Genomic DNA, 17,601 nt, shown 5'->3' with positions numbered 1-17,601 from the left:
GTACGCGCGCGGACGTAGGCGTTTGCAAGGGCATTAATCAATACTCTAATTAGAGAGATAACAATTATACTTTGCTAATCGTATCTCGAAAATAAAAAGAAATTGTAGCGTATACAAGATACTCGCAAATAAATTTAGATTTTCTGCTCAAACTCTGGAGCTTTTTTAATAAAAAATAAATTGAAAAAAGTTTTTATATATGTTATAGATATATGTAGATCTTTATCGAAATCTTCATCGAAATGAAATGAAATTATTATTGGACATATATTCGCTACGGTTTCTCATCAAATAATTTATATGAATATTTAAATATTTTAACATACTTTTAATAACAATGATATTAAATATAATTATTATTAAAATGTCAAGAAAATTTGAATTATATAAAAATTGTAATATACATATATAAAATGTATAGTATAAAAACTGTAATATATTATATAAAAGATATAATATATAAACATGAATTTACATAAAACATATAACAGCCCCACAAAAGGCTTATCTCTCAAGAAATCGTCTTAACATCAGACAATTTTTTAACAAACATTGCAATCTACAATTACAACGCAAAGATACAATAGAGACATCTAAATGAAATTCACAGTCCGCACCTCGAAATAATTAATTTAATCGCTATACAGTGAAGAATAGCATTCGATGTAGCACAGCGAAGCAGTTGACGTGCTTCGTTGAGAAAATATTCACTCGTAGTAAAACGGGTGAAGCATTTAAACTAGACGTAATTTACTGCGACTGTAAAATGGTGGTAAACGACAAATGTTCGCGGCGTGAAGATCGTTTGAAAAAAAAAAACACCAAAATTGCAGTACATTTTACTGCCAGTAAGATGTAAAAACGAAATATAAATTCTGTCATATAATGAAAGTGCAAGTCAATAATTTCTTATTCATGCAGCATTTAATGTGTATTGGATTTCATATTAAAATGCAATTAAAGTTATTTGTTCATTTTAGAATAAATACTCATTAATTTTTTCTTCTAAGAGAAAAATATGTAACTATATAATGCAAGATATATAATGCAGAAAAAAAAGTTTGGAGGGAAAGATTTTAAAAGGCTTCTCTGTGTACAGGAAGCAAAAGTAACATTATTGTCGCGAAGCACTACTACTTTTGCTTCACACTGCGCTACAATTCTCGAACATATAAAATTTCTTTTTATTTTATTACCCTTTCATTCCGTTTTATATTTTCTTGTTGTTTGTCTTGATAAAGTGTGTGTTATTTATCTTTTTACGCAGCGTTGCTTCAACAACGTCAGTCGCAAATAGTCATTTTTCCACTCGTTATCTAAAGTGCAAGCCGTTGGAGCATATAATTTTTGTAACCCTCGGCTAACATTAATTTTAATCAGGCGTTCATATTATCGTATATGCGTCATAGATATTGCATTTCTTTCTGATAATGCTGACAATAATGTTTGCAAACCGCAGAATGTCACAACATTTCGTATCTACGCTTCGAGCATTGAAATTTTTTCATCAAACAATTATTTTATCAATTATTTCGATTATTACTTTAAAAGGGGAAAAGAAGAGAATCAGATAATACCTCATATTCGGATTCATTTACTTTTGAAAGTTTTCTATTCAAGAACTTGCATCACTAATTATAAAGTATAATTAGTGTAAAAAAGTACAAAATGGAGAAATAATCGCTATAAATCATAAGTTTTCGATTGTAGTGATTAATATTAACGAGTAATATTAACGAATATATCACGGAAACGCGATTCTCAGAAATGCAAGAGGACGACTAAATTATGCTACATGTCAACATGCAACTTTGCTTTAAAAGACATATCCCACGATAAGTTTCTTCGCTGAGATCGTCAATGACCCCAACGAGTATCATTGAAACCTCTTTACCGTTAGCAATCTGACTTTTCTCTGCAGGAAAGCTGCAAAAATGCTTCTCGTGACGTTTGAGAATCGTCTTCGACGATCCGGAAAAGGTTTCGCGATCGTCTGTTGAAGGAAGAAAACTTTTGTTCAAGGAAAATTTTTACGTTTCAATTTATTTAAGGAAACAAGAGTATTGCAATTGTTTCATATATAAACTTTCGCGTTGTAACGAGTACGATTATATCTCTATTGACGTAATAACTTTTTCATTTTGTGAATTTTTTTTAAGAAATTATATCTTATTTTACTTTTCACATATCCAGAGCAACGTATTATTATATATATATATAGTCGTAAATGTGGTAATATAAGCTTTAATCTCCCAGAGAATATTTCGCTCATCCAACAGCTATTGTTGATTTATAATTTCGCATGGCATATGCCGGAATTATCTGAGAATATCCCAAGTAACGTTTCAATTACACTGCTGCGAAGCAGTGTGATGTAACGAAAGTAAATCAGATTAAATTAAATCCCAAAATTCCTCGTCATGAAAGAGAGAGAATAGGAAGATCAGCATATCACGACTCTTAATCAAGTTTGCACTGATTAATGGTCTCGCTGTCGATTGCAAATGAAGCTGTATTTCTCTCTCTCTCTCTCTCTCTCTCTCCTCTCCCTCTCTCCCTTCTCCTCTTACCCCTCTCATTCCAATTTTCCTCAGTTTTTGTCATTCTCTTTTTTCTCCTATGTCTCTTTTCTACTATTTCAAATATAACGAATACACAAATAATGTTATTGATAATTCGATACTGCTATTTTCTCTGTGCTAGAACAATTTCGTTTGAACGTGCAGTGTATTGACATAAATAACCATTTCACACACACATACAAATTCAACGTACTAATTACAGCTGCACGCAAATTTTATATAGCGATACAACAATGCGGTTTTAGTTATCTTTTTATAGTATATTATTTATAGTATCTGTAAAGTACTTTTAAGCATTAACTCTAATTAATTCAATTTCTCTATTGTTTTATTCACGTTGCTGCCAATTTAGAAATATTTTTTGGAGTACGTATAAATATGACAGATATACGTATAAAATATGACAGAAAATAGTAAAATGTAATTTTTTGATAAAATAAGTTAAAATATTTATGTATTACAACTTTGCAACTTTCTTTTATAGCTTCAACATAATATACATTTCTGTATGACGTTGTAATGCGATATATGTGTGTAAAAAAAAAAGTAAATTTCGTTTTCTCTGCTCCAAGTTTGTAACGTCTTTCTCAAAGTAGCTGGCTTTCGGAGAGGTAGAGTTCGTAACTCTGTTGTGCTGATAAAACATTCACAGTGTAATACTTTGACAGCATCTAGAGCACACAATTTAATAGTTTTATCTGCGAGGTTGGCTTATAAAACTTCGGCGGTCCTTACAGCGAAATGTTTATAATCTCACCGTAGGTACGTAATAGCTAAGATCGAAGTACAACCTAGTTTGCTCTTTTTCTTCCGCATCGCTTAGAAGGAATTTCCTTAAAAAGCTCTCAAAATCATCAGAAATTTAAATATCAAAAAATTACATCAAAAAATGATTTTGAATATTTGAACATTTTTACGATTCGCTTTATTTGATGAAAATATAAGTGATTCTTACAATAGTTAGTTTTTTTTTTTGTAAGACTAGTAATTAATAAATCAGTTGACATTAGCTTACAGCATTTGGCATTACATGTACTCTGAAAATAACAGCCAAATTCGATTAATTTGAAAAGGATCACAAACTGTCGATACGTTACACGAATTGTACTTTAGAGAAAAGGCCATCAGCTTTTTTTCGATTTCCGGACAGTTTGAACTATGTAACAAATTTTTATGAAACCAGTCGACCTACCTACGATTCTACCTACACATGTTCTTTCGATGTAGCAAGTCAGTATAATCACAAACAAGCTTTTTGACATCAAAAATACATGTTTCTCAATGCGACAAACGCTTAAATGTCAAAAAGTCATATTCTTTTTGCTGGCGGAGCCATTGGTGACAACAAACCAAAAAATTCAATTAGTTTTACATAGCTATTTCAGTAAAATTTTCATCAGAATTACCTTACTTCTAAAGTCCATATCATATGATTTAACGTTCTACCTTTTAAATTGCTATGAACTACTCTAACAAAAAGTGAGACATTACACGAGAACGTCGAGTTGAATAGACTGTATTTATTGTCTATATATACTGGTTTTTTAATTTAACGCCGAATTAACTTGTAAATTCATACGTTGAAAAGACAGAGTGAGGATAATAAGTGGCGACTGATAAAATACGTATGATTCCTCAAATTTTATTACATTATCGGTATATATTCTTGATCGTTTTCGCATTAGATAAAGTTTCTAGTTAAAAGGCGGTAATTTACCGTCCTGTATTTCGTTCGTGCTCTTCCGCTCTTTTTCTCCGACGAAGTTTCAAGGTCTCATTACAGTTAAGGAGATCTTTGAGAGCGATGCAATTGCAACGTCGCGCAAAAAGCAATCCCGCGAAACATCTATAATGTAAACGGCAAACACATTCCTGCTTCGTTCAACCTTCCTCGTTTCCTCCGCCGTAGCGTTATTTCCCGACGTCATCCTTTTATGCTACATTTTTTAAATCTTTCTCTTTCACTGTTAAATCTATTGTGTCAAATTGAACCTTATTTAAGTCGTCATTGCTCCTACTTAATAAATAGTTATTTTTAACTGAAACAATATAGTTAATTTTAAATAAAACAATAGAATTTTGGTTAAATTTGAACTGTTTTAAATTATTTAACTTCATTTTTTTAGTAAAAAATAACTATTTGTTAAGTAGAAGAAGTGGCGAGTTAAATAAAGTTCAGTTTAACACTATAGATTTAACAGTTCAGTTCGCGAACTGAAGAGTACAGAGAGAAAGATGGTATAACGCACGATATCATTCAGATTAGCGATGCTGCATAATAAAGAACTTTCTTCTCGGATGAGCTTCATCAATCATTCCAGATAATTATTTCATAATATAAGTACACTATAAATAAGATTTTTTGCATCAGGAAAGTATAAAACTGTTTTTCCTAACAAACGTCCGTAAGAAAATTACTTTGACGCGTTCAAAAATTACTCTGAAAATACTCTCTTTTTTCGGAATGCTATTCTATTTATCCGTTATTTATATTTCCGTACATGGAAAGAACAATTTTGCTGAATCTAGATTTGAAAACAATTTTTGTTCAATAATCAAAAGAATTTTGTGCGAAAGTCAAAATGATCGCTAGAATATCCAAACGTTTTATAGCAATGCCTATCAGTTTTAACATTCTAACAAATTATTTTGATGATTCAACAAAAAATTATTTTCAGATCTGTATTTAGTAAAATTTTTAGACCTTTCAACAAAATCGTTCTTTCCGTAATATAAGAACAAAGCCCATAAACTAAAAGCGGATTGAAAATTTTACGGTTAATTGACTTTTGTCGTACAACGTGTTGCGGTCGGCGTAAATTATCTCTCGGTATAGATTGTAAGTAGGTGCATAAACATGACGCAAATAGTACGCCAATTTGTCGGCCCTTTCGCAGCCCGGCGTTCGCGTTGTCTTTATTTCATCACCGTTCCAATGTGGCATCACTTGCCGCAACCGCTCGCTTTCATCCGACCAGATTGCTCTTTCTGTCTGACCCTTTATCGATCCTCTCCACGACTCCGACTTCACACCAAACGCCGAATGAAAAAGCGGATCTAAGTCGATTAACGTCGTCTCTTCCCAGGTATTCGTCGTTTCTTCGCTACTCGTGAAAAATCATTTCTCGCGGTTGAAATCTCAATCTCAGCCACTTTGATTCGTTCACTTAAAATCGTCTTACTCTGTTTGCGACTACGCTTTTTTCTGATTTTATTACACGTGGACATTTAATAATTGTTTTTACTTAACGGTACGCTTGTCTAGTTGTCTTGCATCACACTTTCGACGTTTCAAAAAATGTCAGTTACTTAATTACTCGAAAGCAAAAAATAAATAAATTATAAAAATAATCGTTTTGATTATGTGCATCCTAAATACTGACAGATTGCTTTAAAAAAAATGTATTCTAAATATGTTTCCGAAAATGATAATTGAAATTCAACAGCTTGAATGAACAGGCAGAGTGCAATTCTTGTCAAGACTCGACGATTATAGTGGCGACGATGACGCTTCATTTCCGCGGCTCTCCCGATCAATATCAGGTGTCACCGGAATGGTTTTGCCTCGGCACGCCGAGGAGTTAGCGAGAATTGATTATAACCAGAAAGGAGGATATGGCCAAGATAATACGGATGCGCGGTCGCCGGTCTCTTGATGATTTGAACAATTGATTTACTCATGCGCCTACGAATCGTCTGCCGGATACTTGAACACGAGACGCACACACCCTTGTAACACCATCACTGCTCCCTTTCGTATTGCAGTCTCATCCAGATTTCCTCGCCTAACTGCTTCCTCCGTGCCCGATACTCGCACGTGAAAATCCCGGACACTTTCCGGAATCTTCCGCGCGAGAAAATTTGCACTTTTTATCACGATAAACGTGCAACAATTTCGTTTTTATATGTTTTAAAAAGATAAAATTATCATTTCTTTAATTCTTGAATATTGTCAAAATTTATGTTATTATTATTAATCTGTCTAGCTATTATTAACATTATTAATAAAGAAGTTTGAAAAAGGATCAATAAAGCAATTTAAATAACATTAAAAAAAAAATCTTTTAAGAATACAAACTTAAAGGAAATTCTATAAAATTCGAGAATTTTAAACATCTAAAATCATAGAAAGAAATTTATAAATTTATACTTATGCGTGTCTACGTGTATGCAATTATTTTTTCATATTTTCTTTTCTTAATACATTATAAATAATAACGCAATGTAAGAAAGACTTGAAGATATTGGATCTATTAAAAAAAAAGAGAACGAAGGAATTTACTCGCTATGCAGCTTAAATAAAAACAAAAAGAAAAGAAAAGCTTCCGCGCTTAATATTTAAATAATTGTAATAATAGAATTAAAAAATTTTAAAATTAAGCACTGAACATTTTTTATATTTAATTGAAATTTAGGCGTTTAAGAATCTTTTCAATAGCAATACAATGCGTCACGGTGTGTCACAAAATATATCACTAATTTCGCATATTCACAAATGGCAATTTGCATCTTTTGTTTAACATGCATTTATCAAATTAATGCTGTTTCAATGTTTTTATACGAAAAAATAAACAAGATATTGTAACATTTATAAATGGTATAAATCGTGAAAGCAATTTGAATATAATTTATAAATGCTTACAATATTAATATTTAAATTTGATTTATTTTCTTGAAAAATTTATAAAAATGCATTGTTTTTACGAATACAAGAGAGAGAATTATTTGAAAATTAAAAAAAATATTTATGGTAAATTATTTTCGATTTTGTAAAGAACTTAATTATTTCGGTGGTCGACAATTCAGAAATAATCGTGTATTATCCTTTGCCAATAATTATCCCGGTATCTCCATACAAAATGAGAATCATCAAGTTTTCATTTTCATATCAGCAATTAATTATGGCTTAATTATTAGCCAATGTAGACAGTAACAAAGTCTTTCAACATGTAGTGCAGCAACTATCAAAAACAAGTATTATAAATATGCATTTTATTCGATTAATAAAGCATCCAAACTGGCGTACGTATATATTCTCTAAAATATAATAACATAACGATTTAAAAAATTAAAATAAAAAATAAAATTAATAGAAAAATAATCATGAAATTTTGCAATTTGCAAAGTTTCATAATCTTTTTTATATTTTATTCACGCCTTTTATGATAAGCAATGAAAATAATTCCAGTGCAAAATAATTAATTAATTACAAAATATGATAAAATATGATTTGTGTAATAACATCACGAAATATTATAAAAATATCATCTCCCGTTTGTAAATTTTCTCTCTGCTTATTATGTTATTTGATTGAATTCAACTTTTTATCTAGTCCGCAATAATCCAATTATTATAATTTCACTTGATTGAAAGAGCGTTGTAGAAAATTTCGTTATCACATATAAATACGCTGTATTAAATCAATGAAACAGAATTACATGAGTTCTACCAACTATCAATTAATTATAGCCAGATGACAAAATTTTATAACTACCGACAGTCAAGAACTAGAGAAACAAAATTAAAATGTTTGTGAACGATGTAGCATAGACTTCATCAAGTTTCTGGAGAGACATCTTATCTCATATTTTTACACATAAAAAACGTTTAAGTATATACCTAGTCGTATATATATTCTCGAAAATAGTAATATATTTTAAGATATATGTGCTTCTTAACACAGATAACAGAAAGCACTTTTTGTTATTGTTCTTGGTCTACAAATTTAGCTTAAGTTTAAAAAAAATTTAGATTGTGACAAACAACAAACCGTATTAAATGTTCCATTAAAAAAGCAATTTCTTTTATCAATCGTGTACAAATGTTGTAACGTGATACATTTCGATGAATTCATACAAATTGTCGAAAGAAATGAGGATTTTTTACATTTACGCTGATATAGCAAGTGCAACAGCTGTTATAATGTGCGCGAATTTAGAGGAAACGCAAGCTGCGGGGTGAGAAAAAATTACTGAATACGAAATTGCTAGCAGTCCGCAAACTCACTCGTCAGCTGTCGGCGTCGTCATTCCAATAAAAAGTGAGAACTTCCGTAATCAATAGTAGGTTTATCGTATTGACAAAATTTCAATGTCAATCCTGCAATTAACGTTGTTCTCGCGCTGTCAAGATTGAATGCAGCTCGACTAATGTACTTCGATAATTACAAAATGCTTTCTATCTTCAATTTTATTTTTCCATTTCTATTTGAGAAGAAATATTGAATTGGCATTATTGTTACTTTAAAAAAAAGCTTGTTTGCATCTCAAAGAACAATGCACTGCGTTTAATATAAAAGTTTTGTGAAAGTTTATTGGAAAAATAATGGCAGCGTAAAAACTATAGCGAGGTTATTCAACACGAAAAAAATTAATGCTCGTTGAACGTAGTTGCCGCGGGGCAATTTCAAAAAGTTGCCCTATTTACGAAAAGCGCAAGTTTGCTGATATCAAACGCACGTGCTACGTGCGCATTTTAATCGCTTGTGTTTGCAATACATCATGAATTACTGTAATTAAAATCATATGCAATATACATAATTTATACAAAGTAATGAAAAGGATATTTGTAGTAATTTCAACGTCAACATCCACACATTAATCATTGGTCATTCGCAAACATACGCGTCGTATGTTCACAAATTTTATTTTAATTAAATATTTAACAAATATATATGCGCTCTCTCTCTCTTTCTCTCTCTCTCTCTCTCTCTCTCTCTCTCTCTCTCTCTCTCTCGCATGTATTAAACTATGAATTTAATGATGCAGTATTTTTTTAATCGTAACGCACACGTGCGGATCGCATGCAAACAGTAAACGTAAAAAAAATTCTTTAGCGATAATTTGAAACACGTTACGATTTTAAAAGCGATACGTTTTTAGAAATAGAAAAATAATTTAAATATTTTAATATTTCCAGCGTTTTTAAGAGAAAAAAATGCGGCATTGCAGGGATTAAATCGTTCGGTTTCATACTCGATTACGCCTGCATAATCGATATCACTTCGTGACTTTGTAAAAGCGGAACTTTATAATTAGCAAATGTCGCTCGTGTAACAGGGTGAACCTTTAATATCCGTTACAGCGCGGTATTCTTAGAGCTTCGATTAAACTTGCCGTGCTTACTTTCTTCTACAATTCTTTCAATATTACGCCTACCTATTTGCTCATAAAGAGCTCTACGAGTCACAAGATTGTTTACTTCACGAGCGGTTGGAAATGCTGATCAATTCTTACAAATATTGTATTTATATTTTGTAAACAATATAAATATAAAAAAGTAATTCCGCCATTAATGCGCACTAAAAGATATATTGAGAAAAATATATTTGAGCTTTTGAAAATTCTTATTATACGAATTCTTCAAAGTAATTTTTATCAATCACACATATACACACACATACGGAATAGATATATAAATTCTTCTTTTATATTATAATAAACATAATTTCACAATATTGCTTGATTTCTTAACCCGAAGATAAATTCATCATTGAGAAACAATTTTCAAAATACTAGAAACAATGTGTTCTGCGGAAATATTATTCATCAAGCGGAATTATAATCTCGTGAAAATACATTCGACAATCAAACAAATAATCTTCACAACATCGAGATGAAGTCATAAACCGGGCATACGAGGCGATAACAACAGCAATTGACAATAAACTCAATTTCGTCGATATCATTCGTTCCATATATTACGAGTTTTCCAAGAAACATAACTCTATAATTGAAATGTTGATAAACTGATGAATGACAGATAGAACAAGTTTTTTTTAATAAAGTTCTTTTTTTATATCTAATACAATCATGAAGCTGATCGATGATAAAATCTTCATTTAATAAAGGCTACTTATATCAATTTTTCCAAATGACTTGTATTTGTAAAATTATTTGCGCCTCAACTAGCAAATGCTATCGTGACACGTATGCTGGAAACGAGAAAGCGATATGTAAAGTGAGACGCAATTGTGCTCGATGTCCGGAAGAGGAGCTGAATTATAGCAGGCAAACGTGGAAATGTGCCCATCTCGTGGAATTGATCCGCATAATTTCATTGTTATGAACGGAGGAAAGACGAGCGTGTCCGCACGAAGCACTCGCACCGGCCGGAAAAACTATATAGCTTCCCTCGAAACACGCAAATCCTTCCCGTCACAAATTGTCTCTATCGCGAATGCGACGTATGGACATTCCATTTCTCGCGTAAATATTTGCAATTTTTCGACAGTTAAAAATCAATTGATTCTATAAAAAAAAAATAAAAAAAATTGCTAGATTATGATTCGTTAAAAATTGCGAAGTAATCTATTTCAGTAATCTGCTCCGAACAGTGAGTAATATTGAGAAAGATTTTCACAGGAGAAAGAAGCAAACGACTATTTAAAATACTTTCACGAATGTTGCGTAGGTAATTCTCGTAATTTTAATATTATTCACAACAATGTAATTAATGTTGAGTGTGCAATTTAACTAGCTCTATTTCTTCATATCAATATTATTTTGCGCAGTAACGCTACGCATCGAAACTCATTATCGCGTTAACTGAAGTACTTGTTTTCCATTTTCCAGCTTGCAACGTATGGAGCGACGTGGGTAGTCCGCGAAAGTATCGGCCACCGCGAATCGGCGAAATTCCGCGGTAAGTATAACTTCAAATTGCTACCCCTCTACAAATAAATAAAACTCGAGAAAAAATCGAAAGCTTTCCAACGCGAAGAAGGTGTATATTGACTGTAACTCACTCGGCTCCCGAACGATGATTATCGCGACAGCGAAGGGTTTTATATATATCCCGTTTGCGTCATGTGTATTCTTATATTTAGAATACAGCCATAATATATCGCTGCCCCCTCGAACAGTTTACATATATACGGCATCGTTTTGCAATGTTTATCGTTACTAACATCGCTCATTCGGCACGCTTAGCGGCTAACTGAAAAAGTGCCTCCCGCTTCGAGAACGGGATGCACTTAATGCACGATGACGATGCATCCTCGCTTACGCAAACGCGCGATATAAATGCAGATGTATTTGAGCGAGCATACGTCCGCAGACGCGTGCATAATACGAATGGATGAAGTGCGCGTCGTACTGTGACAGTGGAGGAGATGAACTATGCAGTTTCCGCTTTTGTGAAAATGACGACGTGACGCATGCGTCACCGGAAGATTGACGAATACGTCTCCAGAAACGGGGTCCTTCAGAAACGGATGCATGTATAGGTATGCATCCGTTTGGACAATAGTTTCAATTAATACCTCGATCAATGTTCCAAGTACACATTAATCTGTACTTGGCCCAGTTTCTGTATAAATGTAATCGTCTAACTTAATTGTCTCTGCAAGCAGCAGAAATTTACATCGTTCTCTACTGCGCGATAATTTTATTCTAAAATAATGCACCTCTAATTGTATAAATTACAAAATTATTATTTTGTCTCATAAATTAAAGGCAGACAAATACCGATGCGACGAGACGTGACAAGGAGATGAATCGTTTTTCGATATTCTAAATTGTCTTGCACTTAATACAAACATGGAATGCTTCACTTTCGGCAATAAACCGTCCATTGATTATCCCGACCTTCGACACCATCGTCCTGCGCTTGGTTGAGGAAAGGGGCGAAAAAGGAAGTTCAAGGAGGACGGCCTAAACTGCCATAATGCATCCAGGCATGCGAATAGATATTTTTAACCACGTAGTCGATGCCGATCGATATGTACCAAGGCGGCAGAGATTTGTGTCTAAATAATTGCACTTTTGCCCTCGTTAACGTTAAAGGCAGAAATTACGTTGAGTTATTTGACGTCGTCTCCACGTTGAAGATATTCGATTCCTTTCGAAGAAGTCTTAGCCGCTTTACAATCGACCTGAGAAGAAATTTATCCAAAAATTTGTGAATATATGTAACGCAAAACGATTCGTGAGTGTCGTGTTTTCCTTTAATAAATAATAGCTTCGTTATGAACCTGGATTAACGATCCTGTCAATAAACATTCATTTGCTGAGTTAATGTTCTCGACAAACATCGCCGTTGCGGTGCAGAACATTTCGCAATTTAGAGAAGCGACGGGAAGGAAAAATAAGCACTGGGAAATCGCAAGAGCGGGCAACGCGAGATATTTTAAACTCCAGCCGAGCGTCGATCGATGGCCAGGCCATTACTGTGCTTAAATTATTGAATCTTGCGGGACTAACCGATACGAGAGGTATGAGCACCGCTACGCGAGGGTGAGAGCAAACGCAGCGAACGCCCATAGAGATCGGCCGGGCTCGCGTTTCCCAAAAGGTCATCCCATTTTTGCCCGTTCCATTGTTTATTTTATTTTTTTTCTATTTGTTTACCGCTCTCAGGGCGAGCGGAGTCACGTTTATCTCACCGCGACACGAAGCGACGACAATGCATTGCGCAATATACTCGCCCGGCGTATTCCTGCGGCGACGTAGCCTCGGAATCGCACGCGACGTTCCGAATGCCGCCTGCATTGTCCGAGATAGGACGATCGCGCGAGTAACGCGGTTACGAACAACTGTGTCAACGGGATTTCGTCGATAGGGGTTTCGTAATATCTGTGTATCGCGCCGTGCTGCATCGTCGCCGGTTGACGTAAACTATTGATACATCGCGTACGTCACGCCCGTATTGTTAAATTAGACTAATTAGAGCATTAAAGATTGGCCAATCTTGAATAAAATTTTGAAATTTTTATGGATAAATTTAATTAATAATAAGGTTCTAATTGTATTCACATATATTGCATATTTACACAGTCTTATTAATGAGTAAACGTATACTGAACTCTAGTATCCTTGAGAAGATGCTCAAATTCCTACGGCAAAAATTGGAGCGCGAGCGGTATAAATTGTGAGATATAAATATCATGAATAAATACGAGATGTTTCTCTTCTAGGATACTAGCCGCGATATTGTAGTAGCAACAAAGAATAGGACATCATTGATACTCCATTTTCAACAAAGACCGTATAATATGTGTCAACGTGTCCAAAGTTATGTTCTCATCTCGATAACAATATTCTTTGAAGCAACAAAAATGCTTCTAAAATTTCCACGTAAAAGCGCAATATTTTTCCATGTGTCGACACAAATGTAAAATTTGACAATTTGAAAAGACTTATGATGTGAAGAATTTCCTTACGTGCTTACGCGTAGAATATCTAATAAGAGTACATGATGTATCATATTGTGCACTTTCTTATATAAAATATTTCTTATTGACAAAATACAAATCGTGTATAGAATGTATTGTAAAACGTTAAAAAATTATTATTAACGGACGACGTGTTCACTATTTTTATTTTATCTCGCGATCTCTCGGAGGTGAAGTCTTACATTAAAATGTATGAAATTTCGTGCTCCTTTCTATGTAAATGTATAGTAAACACATGTTTTGTATGGAAGCAACGTTCGATGTTATTCACATATGATGTTTCATGCATTGCGATATTCTCTCTCTTTTATTTTCTTCCAAAGCTTCAGTTCTCAGGAAGAACAACATCGTAATCAGTCTTGACAGAAGTTTCTTCAGTCTTGACTGAAAGAGTGTGGTAAAACGATAGGAGACAGGCGAGAAACAGAAAGAGGACGAAAAATGCGCGGGGTTTTAACCGTGCGCGCGCGAAAAGTCGTCAGTTCCCGCGCTCCGTTGAGCTTGCACTCGCAGAACTTTCAGTTCGCTGGAGCGCATCAAAGCCGGGCTTTTCACCTACGGGTCAGCCTGCATCTGACGCGCACTCCCGTTATGGTCATCGTCGAGTAGTTTTCGTCCGCTATTTCTCAAACGAGACGAAACGATACCAAAAATAAAAGTCTGTTACTTCTGCCTGTTACTGCTGTTACTTTTAACATCCGAAAATCTTATTGTTAGATGTCTTTTCGTCATCGAATCACATCGCTGATAAATTGCGGCTTCGTGCATTCAACATATATTAAGTACGCGATTATTAAATAGACTTGAAATTTAGTGTTTTCTTAAGTTTCAATTCGTTATAATAATTTTTGTTGACATATATATATATATATATATATATATATAAGTATATAATGTATACAAATAATGCTCTATTTGCCACAGTACCTGTCTTCAAATCAATATTTCTGAATCTAAATATGAACGATTTTTTTCCAAAAATTCATTTGTCTCTGATGCGTCGATCGATTTATTGAAATATAAATAGACTACGAAAAATTTCAACAGCTCTAAAATCTTTAATATGTGAACATTTTTCGTAGTCTATTTATATTGTAACAAATCGATCGACGCATCAGAGACCAACGAATTTTTGGAAAAAAATCGTTCATATTTAGATTCAGAAATATTGATTTGAAGACAGGTACTGTGGCAAATAAAGCATTATTTAATGCATCAGCGCACAATCAGTCGGCGTAACTCGCAATTTGCGTGAAATTTATTCGTGAAAAACTTCGCACTTTTCTCAAAGAGCGCCGTGCCTTCAATAGAAATTGATCCAGTTGATATCTGATTTCTCTTACTGTGGATAGTCTCGGTGTACAATTACAAGAGCTCTCTACGTCTATACAAGAGTTTTGAAAGGCGAGAATTATGAGGGTATCGAGATATCGATAAAAATGCAGGATACGCGCGCAATGAGGATACGCAATCTGTTGCTTGATTAATATTTACATGTGCAAAGGTTTTCTTTTGAAAGAAATCTTAATCCGTAAGAATATAAACAGCTTTGGTTGAAGGGTTTTCTTAAGTAAAGTATTTTTAAATTCTCAACGTGTATAAGCTTTATCAGCAGAAATTGTGTTAAAGATTAAAGGTGCTTTTAAAAAAATATTTATGCTATCAAATATACAGTAAAAAAACTGCATATTTGATAGATGCATAAATGTTCCTTTTAATTATCGATGCATTATACTCCTTCCGCTTAAGGCGAAAATACACTCCAGAGCTTGAGAACTGGAGTCCTAACTCAATTTAATATATTTCAAAAGATCGCAAAAGATCGCGCGACTACCGTCATCGTGAAGTCTATGAAATTCGAGCCGAGCGCGAAAGAGGCTCCGATGCTTCCGACTTGAAATTATGACAACCTCTTCTCATACAATATAATGTCTTTTCTCGAGTAGCTCTCTTCGTCTTTTGCCTTATTCAAGTTTCTGTTCTCCTGCAGGCAATGCACGCTTTCATTACAGAAGCCTCTGCTTGTCAGAATACCGAGAGATTAAATTCTAGAATACCAGACTTGTCATTTTCCCTCTCTGTCTCTCATCTTATCGTCGCTTGTTTGATACACCGTGTGGATTCTACGAATTTTGAAGTGCGTCAAAAATTCAGAGACACTATTATCATATCTCATTTCTGCCTTACATTCACGAAGTAATTCGTGAATATTAAAAATAGGTGTTTAAAAAAATAGATAGAGACACATTTTCGTTTCAATAAGTCATATTAATATAATGATTTCTCTTTCGTATCTTTTTTGTAAAACTGTATATAAAAGGTCAACACGAAACCCTTCGAGAGATACTTTCTCATTTTGAATTTCATAAGCGTACGTGTATCATGATGCGTTTATCTTTCACGGAAAATATCACTTTACTCCGTAATGGAGAGCCCAATTTAAAAAAAAATTCACCAAAATGTGAAAATTCGATTTCCTAGAATGGATCGCGAAGGAATTATTTCGTTTGAGCCTTTGGAAATTGATTAAAAACGATTCACCTTTCGCTGAAGCATCCCTTTGAGTATTAATATTTTTTCTTTTTGCAGCGGTACTTACGGTACCGCTATCAGTAATTAATCGCGAGCAGCCATTTAAAGAGAAAGACCAAAAAAACATATTGCTGTATTAAATTATAATAAATTGGAATCTATATCTATTTTTAACATTAAGGCAGAAAAAAGTTACATAATAATTTCAGACTACATTACAGTGACAAAGATTTTTATTATATTAATTTTATCGTACGACTTTTACAACAATTCTTAATATAAATTTAAATAGTGCGATTTCCTTCAAAAATAATTAATTTCATTATATGAGAGCTATATATAATTATATGAAAAGTTTATTCTCATGAAATTATCTCTTACGTGGCTTTCATTATATTATTAATTAATGTTATCCTGTAATAAAATTAAATTAATTTCAGTTCTCATGTTACATTTCCAATTATTGCATGAAACTCTGTGGAACTTTCATCGCGAAAATTGCACATATTCTCGAATTATCTTAGTTTAGAGGTTTTGAACTTTGCCGGTATATTGCGTAACATACTGCCAAACTCAAACGTTCACAAAGCGAATTATTTTCGGGATATTCGTCGAAAAAAGCATTTTATTAAAGGATGGTTTCGCATATACAAATAATTAAATTTCTTTTCCTCCGTGTGCAAAATTCTTCACAAAGCTCGCATAGCGCAATAAAACCTCAGAAACACAATGTCTAGCGAAATTGGAAATTCGCTCGAAAAATCGACTGGAAATTGAATTGGTTCGCCGGCAAACGTCCTCCGAAACTTCTCGGTTTACAACGAAGTGTGCAAGAGGTAAACTGACAATGAGATAAGGAAAGTTTATACATTAGGAATTCTACGAAAATCTTTAAATTTCTTCTCTAAAACTCATCATGAAACGGATCTAAAAGACTGAAGAGACACTAGATCACCATCAAGCGGTGATGTAAGACTGTCTATGCACAAGCTGTTAATCGCGGAGACGCAAAAGGAAGTTTGCGGCGACGACGTTAATAATTATTACACATAGGAAGAACGACGCGACGTAGTTACTCAGAAACATCTGGTATGTTTTGTCAGACGCGTATGTTAATGGACACTGTATTATCTCGACAATCATTTTATACATCAATGCTACAGCTTTGTCGAAAAGAATCATCAAAATTTTAAATATTAGCACACTCTTATAAATAATCTTTTATTTTAGAAATTTTGCTTATATCTCGTAACATTAAAATATGCAATTATTAAAATATATAATTGTTTATATTTTAATAATTGCATATTTTAA

At 33.4% G+C, this 17,601-nt stretch overlaps 1 protein-coding gene across 1 annotated transcript in view; it reads left to right on the top strand.

Annotated features, from left to right (window-relative positions):
• LOC105449576 (calcium/calmodulin-dependent protein kinase kinase 2) overlaps nt 1–17,601 on the top strand; it is a 66,194-nt gene that overhangs the window by 11,881 nt on the left and 36,712 nt on the right. The window contains exon 3 of the mRNA XM_011688846.1: nt 11,156–11,225. Coding sequence (XP_011687148.1) covers nt 11,156–11,225 — 70 coding nt within the window. The remainder of the gene's footprint in view (nt 1–11,155; nt 11,226–17,601) is intronic.

The sequence above is a fragment of the Wasmannia auropunctata genome, unplaced genomic scaffold, assembly GCF_000956235.1.
Source record: "Wasmannia auropunctata unplaced genomic scaffold, wasmannia.A_1.0 LD336074.1, whole genome shotgun sequence".
NCBI lineage: Eukaryota > Metazoa > Arthropoda > Insecta > Hymenoptera > Formicidae > Wasmannia > Wasmannia auropunctata.
The sequence above is the reverse complement of the archived record's forward strand: the minus strand, read 5'-3'. Positions and strand labels throughout refer to the sequence as shown.